At 56.1% G+C, this 14,143-nt stretch overlaps 4 protein-coding genes across 4 annotated transcripts in view; 2 read left to right on the top strand and 2 right to left on the bottom strand.

Moving 5' to 3' along the window:
* Positions 1 to 3,688, top strand: part of PTSG_12130 (uncharacterized protein) — a gene marked incomplete at both ends in the record, with an annotated part of 14,561 nt that extends 10,873 nt beyond the window's left edge. The window contains one exon of the mRNA XM_004994977.1: positions 28 to 3,688. Coding sequence (XP_004995034.1) covers positions 28 to 3,688 — 3,661 coding nt within the window. The remainder of the gene's footprint in view (positions 1 to 27) is intronic.
* A 661-nt stretch (positions 3,689 to 4,349) lies between these two features.
* On the bottom strand, positions 4,350 to 9,074 carry PTSG_04138 (uncharacterized protein). The gene is made up of 15 exons (XM_004994976.1): positions 8,883 to 9,074; positions 8,536 to 8,657; positions 7,860 to 8,277; positions 7,483 to 7,567; positions 7,261 to 7,343; positions 7,046 to 7,114; positions 6,622 to 6,803; positions 6,308 to 6,386; positions 5,944 to 6,116; positions 5,676 to 5,748; positions 5,479 to 5,547; positions 5,303 to 5,368; positions 4,945 to 5,133; positions 4,672 to 4,754; positions 4,350 to 4,539 (listed from the first exon to the last, which is right to left on the bottom strand). The coding sequence occupies exons 1-15, from the start codon at positions 9,024 to 9,026 to the stop codon at positions 4,365 to 4,367; spliced, it is 2,010 nt and encodes a 669-aa protein (XP_004995033.1). The 5' UTR covers positions 9,027 to 9,074; the 3' UTR covers positions 4,350 to 4,364.
* Positions 9,075 to 9,086: 12 nt separating this feature from the next.
* PTSG_04137 (uncharacterized protein) lies at positions 9,087 to 11,898 on the top strand. Its single transcript, XM_004994975.1, has 7 exons — positions 9,087 to 9,336; positions 9,736 to 9,888; positions 10,097 to 10,212; positions 10,372 to 10,488; positions 10,741 to 10,870; positions 11,159 to 11,240; positions 11,747 to 11,898. The coding sequence occupies exons 1-7, from the start codon at positions 9,191 to 9,193 to the stop codon at positions 11,882 to 11,884; spliced, it is 882 nt and encodes a 293-aa protein (XP_004995032.1). The 5' UTR covers positions 9,087 to 9,190; the 3' UTR covers positions 11,885 to 11,898.
* Positions 11,899 to 12,929: 1,031 nt separating this feature from the next.
* The window catches only part of PTSG_04136 (uncharacterized protein), a 2,661-nt gene continuing 1,447 nt past the window's right edge, over positions 12,930 to 14,143 (bottom strand). The window contains exons 4-6 of the mRNA XM_004994974.1: positions 13,976 to 14,119; positions 13,619 to 13,717; positions 12,930 to 13,338 (exon numbers count right to left, since the gene is read on the bottom strand). Coding sequence (XP_004995031.1) covers positions 13,138 to 13,338; positions 13,619 to 13,717; positions 13,976 to 14,119 — 444 coding nt within the window. The 3' untranslated portion in view covers positions 12,930 to 13,137. The remainder of the gene's footprint in view (positions 13,339 to 13,618; positions 13,718 to 13,975; positions 14,120 to 14,143) is intronic.

The raw sequence follows: 14,143 nt of genomic DNA, 5'->3' as shown, positions 1-14,143 counted from the left end.
CCCGCTCACGCTTCCCTACTTTGCCAGTGGCCGCTTCCCCTCCCTCCTCGAGCTCAGCATCAGGCTGCAGCAGCTGGAGCAGCAGATGCGTGGTTCACGCACACAGCCGCAGGCAGGCGGCCTCATGGCAAGCGCACCGCCACGCAGAGGCGGAAGGCGCGGCTTCTCCAACAACAGCAACAACCACGGACGCCAGGGACGCAACAATGGCAACAGCAACGGCAACAGCAACGGCAAGGGGCGCCGCTTCCGTGGCAACTGTCACTACTGTGGCAAGTATGGACACCGTGCAGCAGAGTGTCGCAAGAAGCAACGCGACAACGGAGCAACAGGCTTCACTGCACAGACACAGCATCAACATGGTCAAGACGCAGCAACCTTCGTCGCTGCCACAGCTACTACACCCACGCAGCTGCATGACCCACTCACGTGGCTTGCAGACACGGGTGCTTCACACCACCTCACCTTCGTCAAGGACGCCTTCGTGGAGCTGACACCGCACCTGCAACAGCACCATCCACGCCATATCACTGCGTTTGGCGGCACACGTGTGCCCGTGCGCGGTGTTGGCTCTGTGCTGTTGCATGCACGCACGACGAGCGGAGCCACGATGCAGATTGTGCTACAGGAGTGCCTCTACGTGCCCGAGGGCCAGGCCAACCTCATCGCCCTCGGTCGTCTGACCAGGGACAGCAGCGGCAGGCCAACGGGCCACTCGCAGCGTGATGGCGCTGATGGGCACTACGTGCGCTTCAGCCACGGAGCCGAGGTCAAGCTGAAGGAGCGCAGCAGCCTCCGATGCTGGCCCATTGTTGCTGTTGGTCCATCCACGGCACACGGTCTCACCGCCGATGCCTGCAAGCAACCACAGCAACCCGCAGCAGCTCCTGCAGCCCAGAGCAAGGTGCAGACACCATCGATGCATGAGGTGCTTGGCCACCGCAACGACAACGACGTGCAGCAGTACTGCAAGCTGATGGGCATCGACGATCGCAACGCCATCAGCAGCAAGCAGTGCGCAACGTGTGCAGTGACCAAGAGCACTCGTCACAGCGTCAGCAAGCACGCGGAGCGCACACAGGTGCCCGGCGAGCGCATCCACGCCGACATCGTCGACTGGACCGCGGACTCACCCACGGGCAAGCGCTACAGCCTCGTCATCGTCGATGAGGGCAGCAAGCTCCTGCATGCAGTCCATCTCAACGCCAAGAAGGACGCAGTTGCCGCGTTCCAGTCTTTCCTGCGCGAGACCAAGCTCCCCATCTCGCCCACAACAACAGCACTCCAGACGGATTCCGATGCCATCTTCCTCGGAGCTGACTTCCAGGCCATCGTCAAGAAGCACCTGAAGCAGCACCAGCAGTCCCCGCCGTACACCCAGGCGCAGAACGGCATCGTCGAGCGACAGGTGCGCACCCTCTCCGACATGGTGCGAGCCATGATCACGGGTGCAGGCCTTGACGCATCGTACTGGAGCCTCGCCTGCAACCACGCCCTCCACATCCTCAACAACATGCCTCGCCCTTCCCTCCACGGCAAGACACCGCTGCAGATTGTCACGGGCTCGCTGCCCAAGCACGTGCCGCAGCTGCACATCTTCGGGCAGCCGGCCGTCGTCCACATCAGCACACAGCGCGGACGCCTGCAGCCCAAGGGTCGTCGAGGCATCTACGTCGGCCACAACAGCAGCAGCAACAGCCACCTCGTCTACTTCGCAGACACAAACACCGTTGTGTCCTCCATCCACGTCCGCTTCCTTCCCTTCTCCAAGGCCGATGTCATGGATGAGGGGGAGGAGCAAGTGCAGACATCCACGACATCGTCCATGCTCCAGCTTCCCAGTGCACGTGACAGCAGCAACAGCACCACTGACGGTGAGCCACCAACGGTTCACATCGACGAGGACCAGGACGACGATGTCGAGACAGACTTTCTGCTCACGGACTTCGACAACGACAGCAGCAGCGACAACAACGACGCCAACTACGACCCCGACACAACAGATGCAAGCGACACCGAGGCAGGCGCGTTCACAGCAAGCAGCAGTGACGACACCAGCCTCACGGAGCCTGCAAGCATCAAGCAGGCACTTAAGAGCCAGCAACGCAAGCAGTGGACTCAGGCGTGCTTGGAGGAGATCGGAGCCATGGAGCGCAACGGCGTCATCAAGCTCATCCCACGCAGCGCCGTGCCACGGCAGCACACGCCTCTCAAGTCACGCTTCGTCTTCAAGGTGAAGCGTGATGCGGAAGGCACGCCGACGCGCTTCAAGGCACGCTGGGTCGCCAAGGGCTTCAGCCAGCGACCGGGCATCGACTTCGACCAGACCTACGCCCCAACACCAGCAGCCAAGACCATCCTCACTGTACTCGCCGTCTCCCTGCAACGACAGCACCAGCTGCACCAGCTTGACTTCAAGTCGGCTTACCTGCAGGCTGATCTCAAGGAGGAGCTGTACATGGAGCTGCCGCCGCACTTCACCGACATCGGCGACGGCGCTCAACGCTACGCGGGCAAGGTGTGCCGGCTGCTCAAGCCGCTCTACGGTCTCAAGCAAGCTGGCCGTGCATGGGCCAAGAAGCTGCACACCTTCCTCAAGACCAACGGATGGGCGCAGAGCAACGTCGACGCTTGCCTCTTCACCAAGCTCCACGACGACGGACAGCGCACATGGATCATCACGTACGTCGACGACCTCATCATCAGCGGCAGCAGCGAGCGCCACATCCGTGCCTGCAAGCAGCAGATCAAGGAGAGCTTCGAGGCAGAGGACCTGGGCCCGCTCACCTGGTACCTGGGCCTTCACCTGACGTCACCAGCTGACGGGGTGTTGCACATTGCGCAGACACAGGCCATCAACGACATCGTCAACGACTACAACCTGGCAGCGGCAGCCAGCGTGTCCACGCCCATGCGCGTTGGCATCGACGCCTCCAGCATCAGCGAGCAGCCCGACCGACGCCTGCCTTTCCGCAACCTCGTGGGCTCGCTCCTGTACCTGGCCAACCGCACGAGACCAGACGTCAGCTTCGCGTGCGGACTGCTCTGCCGTTACATGGACCGTTACACGACGGTCCACTGGCAGGCAGCCAAGCACGTCGTGCGGTACCTGAAGGCGACGAGCGAGCACGGCCTCCTCTTCAAGCGACGCAGCGGCACGCGCAAGGACCAGCCGCTGGACCTTGTGTGCTACAGCGATGCCAGCTTCGGCACCGACCAGCTGACGGGCCGCTCCACGACGGGCTTCACCTGCTACATCAACGGCTGTCTTGTGTCTTGGAGCAGCCGGCTGCAACCCACGGGTGCGCTGAGCACCGCTGAGGCCGAGTACATGGCCATCTCCGCAGCAGCGCAGGACGTCGTCTTCCTGCGGCAGCTGCTCATGGACCTCGACGAGCCCGAGGCTGGAGCCACCAAGATGCTGACAGATAACCAGGCGGCCATCGCCATCGGCAACGACCACGTCACCAAGCCGCGCACGAAGCACATCCGGGTACGCCACCACTTCGTGCGGGAGCTCATCGCCGACGGAACCATTGTGCTGCAGCACTGTCCCGGCACGCAGATGGTTGCCGACGCGCTGACCAAGGCACTGGACAAGCAGACCTTCGAGCAGCACCTGCCACGACTGGTGGGAACCTCGACGGCTGAGACGGAGCAGAGGAAGGCAGTTGAGGGGGAGTGTTGAGAGTGAGTGAGTTTCTGTTTTGTGTTGAGTCCTTCCTAATTTGCCTTCTCATGTGGTTTTGTCTTGTTTGCCAACAACACCTGCTTTGTGGTTTTTTCCGTTGGCAAACATCCCTTCCTCTCTGCTGGCATGCATGTGTGCCAACTGCCTCTCCTCTCCTGCTTCCCCTACACACGTGAGTTGTGTGCCATGTGTGTGTGCATGCTCGCCATGCTTGGCAAATGCCATGTGTGCGTGCCATGCAGTGTTGTGAAGTGTTGTCTGTTGTGTATGCTTGCCTGCAAGCATTCATGCCATGCCTAGCATTGCTCTGCGCGCATGTATGCATGCTGGTCGTTGTTTAGATTGTTTGTGTTCGTGCACTCTCTGCCCATGTCGGCTTGGCAGCTCTGTTGACTGTGTGTGCACTTGTCTTGTATTCGTTTGAGCGTGCTGCCCGAGTTGATTTGGCAGCAGCTTGTTGTGCTTGTTCATTCTCCTTGTGTTCTTGTTTGTTGCGTTTGCCTACAGTAAACACACACACACCTGCCGTGTATCAACATGCTGCCCGAGTTGATTTGACAGCTAGCCTGTTGTGCTTGTTCATTCTCGTTGCGTACTTGTTTGTTGCGTTTGCCTATCACACACACATGCACGCGCACGCACACAAACATCCCTTGCTCAATCTCAACAGTGTTTATTTCGTGGAAAAAGTGCCCACCCCAAGGATGCGTGTGGCTGCACGACAGTCGAGTGCGCCCTTGGCCACACAATTTTCCACAGCCATGTCTTTGAGGAACTTGTCGAGGTCGCCGCGTGCATCAAACCTGAAGTATTCCTGAATGAAGGTCAAGGGCACAGATGGACGATATCTGGTCTCGCCAGGCAGCGCATGTGTGGGTGCAGTGCAGAAAGCGCGTGTGAGGAGGAGAGGGAGAGAGGAGGACAAGCACAGAAGCGTCAAGAGCACACGCATGGGAAAACTGCAGGGCAGAGGAACTCACGCTTTGGCAAACGCTGCAAGCGCTCGTTTCCGGACGCGGACCATGAGCATGTCCATGAGGTAGGGCGCCATGCCGGGTGCGGTCTTTACACAAGAGGCGATAGGATCATCGGGTGGCGTAAATGAAGCGATGAGTATGGATGTCAGGTGTCTCTTCTCAAACACATTCCATGTGTGTGTGTGTGTGTGTGTGTGTGTGTGTGTGTGTGTGTGTGTGTGTGTGTGTGTGTGTGTGTGTGTGTGTGCGGTTGGTTGGATGGGCATGGGATCGTACATCATACAGCTTGAAGAACTTGGCGTAATTGCTGCAAGAGTACGCCTTGAGGACACTGAGGGCGTGTCGAATGTTGGGGAGGTGGCGTTCATCCTCAGTGAGCTCAGCCAGTAGCGCACCAAGGTCTCGATCGCTCTGCTTGTACATGTACTCAAGCAAGCGGTACGCAAGAAACTCTTCCCTTGAACCCTGTTGCAAGCACATGCGCATGATTGCTACGTGAGCAGAAAAACCGCACCGGCGCGTGTCTGCGGATACGCGCAAACAAGGTTGTCCTGTGTGTATCTGTATGTGTGTATGTGTGTATAGGTAGGTGTATGTGTGTATGTATGTGATGACATGTGTAGTTCGTGCTGACCTCGATGCCTTCTTTGTAGAGACGATTCAACTGGGACTGACACTGATTGAACTCCTCGTGGTCATCCTGTGGAATGAATGTGGCACGATACAGCCATGATAGGTGAGCAAGCAAGCATGAAAACCAGCCACGCATTTTCTAGATGAAAGTGTTGCACGTGCAGAGATGGTACGAACGTATTCCAAAGCGATGCGCGCGTGCGTCTCATACACTTGAACTGTGAACTTGTTGCGGATATGCTGAACCTGATGTATGAACGTGAGAGATGAGAGAGAATTAGGTTATGGGTACAACAGAGACACCAACATTACCAACACAGAGCGGCAGCGACACCGTGTGCTTCTAAGCAAGCCACACACAAGCACGCACACACCGTGAGGTCCTGGCGAATGGCCTTGAGTTGGCTCCAAATCCACTTGTAGCCAACACCACCACGTTTGAATTTTCTGAGCGCACCAGAGCATCACGCCCCTGCATTAGCCATTGCCCTAATGCAAGCGACACACGCACACGCACACGCACACGCACGCACACGCACACACACACACGCACACGCACGCACACACACACACACACACACACACACACACACACACACACACACACACACGTGTACGCTCTTCTCCAATACCCAAACGTACTGCTTGACGTGCTTGAAAGCCTCCCTGAGGACGGGTTCTGGCCTAACTGTGGATGGATCCACCTCATCCTTGATACGAAAGTATTCTTTCTCAAGATCCATGCACGTGCCCACCACAAGCTCTGCCTTGCGTCTGGCCCGTGCTTGGTATTGCTCCTTGAGCCAGCTCGATCTCTGCATCGCATGAAGAACAAAAACACGAGGACGGCGACGAAGGTGACCAATGTCGAGTCATGTGAATTTGTTGTTGTTGTTGTTGTTGTTGTTGTTGCATAAGTGGGTGAAGGAGAGCATGCATGGGCACGTGCACACGTCAGCGGGTGGGAGCTATAGCAGAAAAATGCATGACAGTTGCCACATCAGACCTGCTGCTTGCGCTGCTTTGCGGTCCGTTTATGCTTCGCGGGAGATGCGGACTGGCCTTTCTTCTTCTTCGACTTGAGTCTGGGCGGAGTCGTGGGCACGAGAGAGAGAGAGAGAGAAAGAAGGGAGGGGGGAAGGCGTGAGGCTGGGAAAGCGCGAGATGCCGTGAAGAGTGTTGAAGCGTGGCACATGCACACGACTAGCATGCACACTGCGCGGCTACCGTGGCCGAACATGACACACAAATATGCCATTGACATGACCCAGAGGGCTCAACAAGAGCAATTAGGTTTGAAACAAAGAGAGCATGACGTACTCGGGGATGGGCATGCTTGTCCAGTCGACGGTTGCGCCCGATGCTTTTGCTTGCTCATACTTGGACTTGAGGATGCTCTTCATCTCCATGCGCTCCTTCTTGTTGGCACAGCTGCCGTAGCATTTCAAGCAGTACTGTTTGAATGCTTCAGACACACCGCCACCGCCACTGCTGCCACCGCTCTGCATGTGTGTGTGTGTGTGTGTGTGTGTTTGTGTGTGTGTGTGTGTGTGTGTGTGTGTGTGTGTGTGTGTGTGTGTGTGTCCGTGCAACATGCGGTGATTGGGCCGGCAGCATACACGGGAAAGCACAGACAGCCGTTGTGTATGTTAAGCAAAGGGATGGACTGAAAATCAGCAGGGGGGGGGAGAGGAGGGTTCGGACGCACAGGTGCGGGTGCGCACACGTGGGCAGGTACACGCACCTTTGCTTTCTTTGATGGGAGGGCGCCAGTGTCCGCGGTGATAAAGGCGCCTGATGACACCGTTGTCCCCTGCAAAGCAAGAAGAGACAACAACAGCCGTGAGCACAGGGTGAAGGGAAGTGGAGAGGGGCTGCGCACTTGCAGAACATCATCCTCTGTTGCAGAGGATGGAGAGAGCATTGCAATGTGTGCATGAAAGCGTTGGGTCGACGTACGTGTTTGGCAAACGGGGTGGAAGGTTGGGTTTTTCTGGCTGGGGTCGTGAGGGAGAAGCGCACGCCCGCTGCCGAGTCTTTCGCTGCAGAATCGGCGTGTATGTGATGGATGTGGGAGCGAGAGCAAGAGGGCGTGTGTGTGTGCGTGTGCGTGCGTGTGAGTATGTGAGAGAGTGTGTGTGTGTGGCGCACGAATGATGACGGCGTTGTGCACAAGCAGACCTGCTGGTGCCGTTGATGTGCCTGCCGATGACATCTTCACATCCAGGAGGGTGGGGCCTGTCTTTCCGGTGGACCATGCCCAGGCCTAGAAGTGGCATTTGCCGCATGTTCCACACAAGAGACGATTGGTATTGTGTCGCACGTGAGGAAAAGTATTTCAGTGGCGCGAATAAGGAGGTCAGCAAAAGTAGAACAAACAGCAGCAGACACAGACACAGACACACAGATACAGTCGCGCACATAGACAGACACAGACACAGACAAACAGACAGACAGACAGACACACACACACAACACACACACACACACACGCACAGAGACACAGACAGACACACACACACACACACAGACACACACAGACACACGTGGGTCTGTACGTTTGCATTGGTAGAGGATGAGGATGAGCGTGCAGCTGATGTATTCTGCGACGCTACGGCTGCCCAAGATGATGGCTGAGCTGATGAGGTGGATGGGGATTGTGGCGCCTGCTGCTGTTGCTGCTGGTGCGGCGGGGTGTGTGGTGGATATGTTGGTGGGTACGGGGGCTGCTGGGATGGGTACATGGAGGTAAACGAGCCTGGAGGGCCTGTGGCCATTGGTGAGGTGGGCGTGTGTGATGGCGGGGGCGGATAGTAGGACCCGTACCATCCGTGTCCGGCTGTGACTGACGATCCAGGCGGAGGAGCGGGAGGTGGCGGGTAAGCACCATATGTGCTGCCAGGATAGCCTTGCGCGTAGGGCTGCTGCGCTGAGTACTGCTGGTACGGGTGCTGCTGTTGCTCTGCAGGCTGAGCTCTGCACGCACGTGAACATGCCATCATGCAAAGGGCAGAGCGTGTGTGTGAGTGCGATTAGGATGGCCAGAGCATGAGTGGGTGGTGTTCATGCATGTGTGCTGCATGAGGGGAGGTGGCATGGATGAATGTGTGTGCACGTTTGAAGGGACGTGTGATTGGATGGCTGCCGCCAAGGAACACGTGTTCAAGGAGCCCGGCGAAAAGAGCACACTCAAACAAGAAGCACGCAGCTCAGTTCTTGTGCATTGGCACGTACGATGATGAGTTGCTTGTTGAAGTCTTGCTTGTCCCTGACTTTGTTGCTGGCGCTGGGCTGCCAACGCTTGTGTTCATTGCAATGGCGCTCAATGCGGACTGCGCCTGCGCCCACGCCTGCTCCTATGCATGGCAATGAGAGTATGAGTGAGTGAGTGAGTGCGTATGCGTGCGCATGTACGTGTGTGTATGTAAGCGAGTGCGTTTGTAAGTGCGCGAATGTACGTGTGTGTATGTAAGCGAGTGAGTGAGTGAGTGTGAGCGTTTGATCGAGTATGCGTTCGTGCGCGTTCCCATGATTCCCAAGCCATGCCGTGCGCGTGCCACGTTGTTCATCATTGGGAGTACCTTAGCATTTGCGGTGGTGGGCGCTGCAGTTGCCGTCGGTGCTGTCCGTTCTGGACTGACCTGCCAGCCGCCAGTCGTGGACTGCACCCACGACGACGAGGACGCTGCCTGGCCGTGCTGATGGTGGTGGTGATGGTGAGCCATCCTGTCTCTCTGTGTGGTGTGGATGCGAGAGCGTTTGTGGATGTTTTGTTCTTCTTCTTCTGCTGCTGCTGACGGACGACCAAAAAAAAAAAACAACATCAACGGAGAGCAAGCAAGAAGCAAAGCAAGGACCCAACAGGCAAAGACAACGAACAAGGAGAGGCATGAGTGGACGTGACAAGGACAATGCTGCCGACAGCGGCAAGGGCAAGGGCGCCCGTGTTGGCGGTGTGGTCTGGGATCCCCTTCCAGCGGGTTTGGCCACGGCCTTCTTCAGCGTCGCTCCGCTTGCTTCGTTTGCGCTTCCAACGTGCGTTGTGTGTGCGTGTGTGTGTGTGTGTCTGTCTGTCTCTGTCTCTCTCTGTCTCTGTCTGTCTGTCTGTCTGTCTGTCTCTCTTTGTCTCTCTGTCTGTCTCTCTGTCTGTCTGTCTGTCTGTCTGTCTGTCTGTCTGTCTCTCTGTCTCTCTGTCTCTCTGTCTCTCTGTCTCTCTGTCTCTCTGTCTCTCTGTCTCTCTCTCCGTGTGTGTGTGTGTGTGCGCGTGTGTGCGTCCTGTCTTCAGGAACCGGTGTCGTCAGTTTCAAACGGGTGGACTTGGCTGGAAGTATGGAAGCGTGACTGAGACTTGTCGCCTTTTGCTCGCCCTGCCATTCTTCATCTCACAGTTACACTCCGCTTCCCTTGTATGCACCTGCTGCTGTCTGTGTGTAGGTTTGGTTGGACGGTCCCGGGTGCCATCGCTGCTGCAGCGGCCGTCCCCTTGGTCGCCCTCTCTTCCCATTCCTATGTCGTCGCGTCTTGCGTGTCCACCATCTTGGGTTGTGTTTGCTCCGTGGGATTGAACCTTGCGACGGCAGATTACAGGTGCGCACAGCAATGCAAACTGTTCGAATGTGTTTGCAGCGTCCCTTCTCCTTTGCGACAGCCAAGCTTTTTGTTGTTGGCAGGCAGTCTCTTACGGCTTGTTGTGCTGTCGCTTGAACACACGCACACACACACACACACACACACACACACACACACACACCTCGCACAAACAAGCAAATAACCACCATTCATGCTCGATGCACAGCTTTCAAGAGCGCAACTTTGCAGATGCCGGGGCGTTTCTTGTGTCCTTGTCTGTCTTCCATTGCTCAGAGTACATCATGACCGCACTTTACAACCAGCACGTCCTCTCCTTTGATTGTACGTTTGTTTGTGCTTGCTTGTTCACAATTTGGATCTTTGCTCGAGTTCTGCGTGTTATATGTGGTTTGTGCGAGCACAGTTGCAACAGCGATTGTGGTGTTCTCACGCCTTCCCCGTGCTGCGTATGGGCTGTGTGGCTCCTGTGTGGCGCCACAGCCTTCCTCCTGAACCATTCTCGGGAGTACCATGCCGCCCTAGCAGCTGCTGCTGTTGAGTACAGTCTTCGATCCTACTTTGTGCCGTGGCTTCACTTTCGGCCTCTCTTCTACACGGGTGTGTGTGTGTGTGTGTGTGTGTGTGTGTGCATGTTTGCATGTGTGCGCGCGCGTGTGTGTGTGCGTACTTGTGTGTATGTGTGTATGTGTGTTTGACTGTGACCATGTGTTGGTGGTTCTCTTCGTGTGCATGTTATGCCCGCTCCATCGTGGTATGCTTTCTGTTCTCTTCCCCGCACTCTCCTCTTGAATCTCTCACTCACCCACTCACGCCAACCAAATGACCGTGTGTGAACCTGTGTTCGTACAGGCCTTGCCATGGCCGTGGTTGGCGACGTGGCGCGGAAGCTGGCGATGATGACGGCGGCTTCAAATTTCAAGCACATCATTGCCACTGAACGGGATGAAACACACAAGCTCGTCACGCACGGCATTTATGGGTGAGATATACAACATGCTATTGTGCGCAGATGTTCTTGCCTGTGCTCACGTGAAACCATCTTTTACTAATGTCGCTCTGTGTGTGTGTGTGTTTGTGCATGTGCGTATGTGTGTGTGTGCGTATGTGCGTGTGTGCGTGTGTGCGTGTGTGCGTGTGTGCGTGTGTGTGTTCGTGCGTGTGTGTGTGTGCGTATGTGCGTGTGCGTATGTGCGTGTGCGTGCGTGTGTGTGTGTGTGCGTGTGTGCGTGTGTGTGTGTGTGTGTGTGTGTGTAATGTGGCGTGCCAGCTGGTGTCGCCACCCTTCGTACTTTGGCTGGTCGCTGTGGGCGGTTGGAACACAAGTGCTGCTCTCGAACATCCTCTGCACTGTACGTACCAGAGTGTTTGCGAGAGGGTGAGCGAGGCCGTGTGCGTGCTTGGAATGTTTTGATGCACATGCATATGTGAGTGAGTGAGTGTGTGTGTGTGAGTTAATGAGTGAGTGAGTGAGTGTGTGTGTGAGTGAGTGAGTTAATGAGTGAGTGAGTGAGTGAGTGAGTGTGTGTGTGTGTGTGTGTGTGTGTGTGTGTGAGAGAGAGAGAGAGAGAGAGAGAGAGAGAGAGAGAGAGAGAGAGAGAGAGAGAGTGTGTGTGTGTGTGTGTGTGTGTGTGTGCTCGACGCTTACAGCATGTGTCGCACTTGTGGCTGTGAGGCGTATGCTTGCTCTGATTGAGCCGGCTACCTTGTGTTCTTGTTCCTGGAGTACACGAGCATAACGACCAGCCACCCTCCCCCCCCCCACTTGTGCTTGTCTCGTCTCTTCCTCTCGCACCAAACCCCCCAACTGCTCGTTCCTCACGCAACTTCACCACTGCCCTGGTGCGGCTGCCATTAGGGGGCGTATGCGTACGCGGCCATCTCCTTCTTCCGGGATCGCATTGAGTTTGAGGAGGCGTATCTGCTGCGCTTCTTCGGCAACGACTATGCCCGCTATCGCGCCACCACTTGGAGCGGTGTGCCCACGGTGCCATAAACCACAACAGACGATTTGCCGTCATACCCACAAGTTTTCCGAACTCGCTGGTGGTCAAGGGCAGAAACAACAGCCAAGGCCGCGAAGGAAGCACACACACACACACACACACACACACACACACACACACACACACACACACACACACACACACACACACACACACACACACACACACACACACACACACACAATGGATGAGGAGCAACAAAGCCGACTCAATGAGCAAAAGGTTGTCCCCACTTACGTCAGCTTGCTGAACACATTGATCATGCACACACACGCACATTTTCTCGCTCTATCAGTCTGCATCTCTGCGGCGCTGTATGTGCGTCTGCATGTGTGTCTGTATGTGTGTCTGTCCGTCTCGATCACGCACACACACACACACACTCTCTCACTCTCTCACACACACACACACTCTCTCTCTATTTCTCTCTCTCTATTTCTCTCTCTCGCTCTCTCTCACTCACTCACATTCTTTTGGGCAGGCGCAACTTCGCATTGTGAATGAGCGGTACTTGCGGAGCCATCCAGAGCTCAAAACACTCATCAACGACTTTGTCAAGTAAGTGAGAGTGCTTCGATGTGGTGATGTGATGTGACATCATGATGATGTTGTTGGTGTGTAGGAGCTTTGTCAAGCTTTGCTGCACTTGACAGCCTTTAGCCTGACTTGAAAATCACACGAATTGCGAGCGCACCCGGATCGAGGGCTAACAAAACTGCACTGCGGCATGGCTTCTCACACACAGGGCCGTGCTTGTCGAGAGACCAGACAATCTTCGCACTTTCGCTGCCGGTACAGTTTTGTGTGTGTGTGTGTGTGTGTGTGCGTGTGTGTGTGTGTGTGCGTGTGTGTGTGTGACGAGGATACCACAGCGTGGTTGCCTGCGCGTATTTTGATTGTTCATGGCCGGTGCTGTCAACGCAACAAGAGGGAAGTGGTGCAAGCAAGCCGGAGCATCATGCACACACGTGTTCAAACGCAACACGCACACACATAACACACGCAACACGCAACATACGCACAAATACAAGCACGCACGAAACACACACACACACACACACACACACACTCACTCACACACAATACGCGGAAGTAACGAAACAAACAGAGCATCTGAACCAGAGGCATGCTCACGCAACAGGTAACAACATTGTGGTGATTGATTGATTTGTTGGTTGGCAGGATACTTTGACCGCGTGTCGCCCGCGGCAGCAAAGGAAGGGCAGGACGATGAGCAGAGCCACTAGGCGGCGATGCTGTGCTTGAGCCTCATGCGCAGCAGCATGTTATCCGCAGTGATGTACAAGGCGTTGTCTGGCTCCGGGCTGAAGACTAGGTTGCCCGTCTTTCGACCAGTGAGCAGCAGGCCCTGCAAGTTGCCCTGCTGGTCGTACACGCGGACGCCGCCGGGTCCCGTGGCCCAAAGCCGGCCCTCGCTGTCAATCTGCACGCGCGCGCATGTACGGATGAGTTGGTTGATATCGTTAGATGGTTCGTGGGTTGAGCACAGCACGCAAGGTTCAGTGTGACCGCTCTTGGGGTGGGTGGATATGACCTCGCCAGTTACACACATGTGCAAATTGAGGGTGTGCGCTATGACATGTTTCATATATGACGTGAAATGATGATGCCGCCCCGTTCAAAATTAAAATGCAGAACCATCTCGACCGTCACAACCTCAACACCGGCCACTGTGCCTGCGCGTGTGCGTGTGTTTGTCTGACTTTGAGGCCGTCGGGCTTGCCAAAGTATTTCGCATATGCATCCTTGACTTCGGCAAATGTCTTGCACTTGGTGTGGCCGCTCGTATCAAGCTTGCATCGCTGCACGCGTGCATGTGTGTTGTGTGATGAACAAAGAGTTACAGCGGCGAGCACACGCGCGCACAAGCGGGCTGACATTCGCAGAGAGAAGGCAGGCAGTTGCAGAGAGAAGGCAGGCAGATGCACGCACCCACCCAGACACAGACACAGACACACACACAGACACAGACACACACACACACACACGCACACACACACACACACACACACACACACACACACACACACACACACGCATAAAATGCGCACTCTACACACCGCCCAGAAGCCGCGGGGGCTGGCTTCGCAGTTGCTGATGACAAAGGCGTTTGTGCCGTTTGCGGCGATGCCGTTGGGGCGAGCCATCTTGGACAACATTCGCAGGCGCTTTGGCTCCTGCGGCGAACCCGAGGCAATGGCAGCCTGGGAACACACACAAACAGACAG

The sequence above is a fragment of the Salpingoeca rosetta genome (genome assembly GCF_000188695.1).
Source record: "Salpingoeca rosetta unplaced genomic scaffold supercont1.9, whole genome shotgun sequence".
NCBI classification, from domain to species: Eukaryota; class Choanoflagellata; order Craspedida; family Salpingoecidae; genus Salpingoeca; species Salpingoeca rosetta.
Note: the sequence above shows the minus strand (reverse complement) of the source record. Positions and strands in the feature narration are given on the sequence as shown.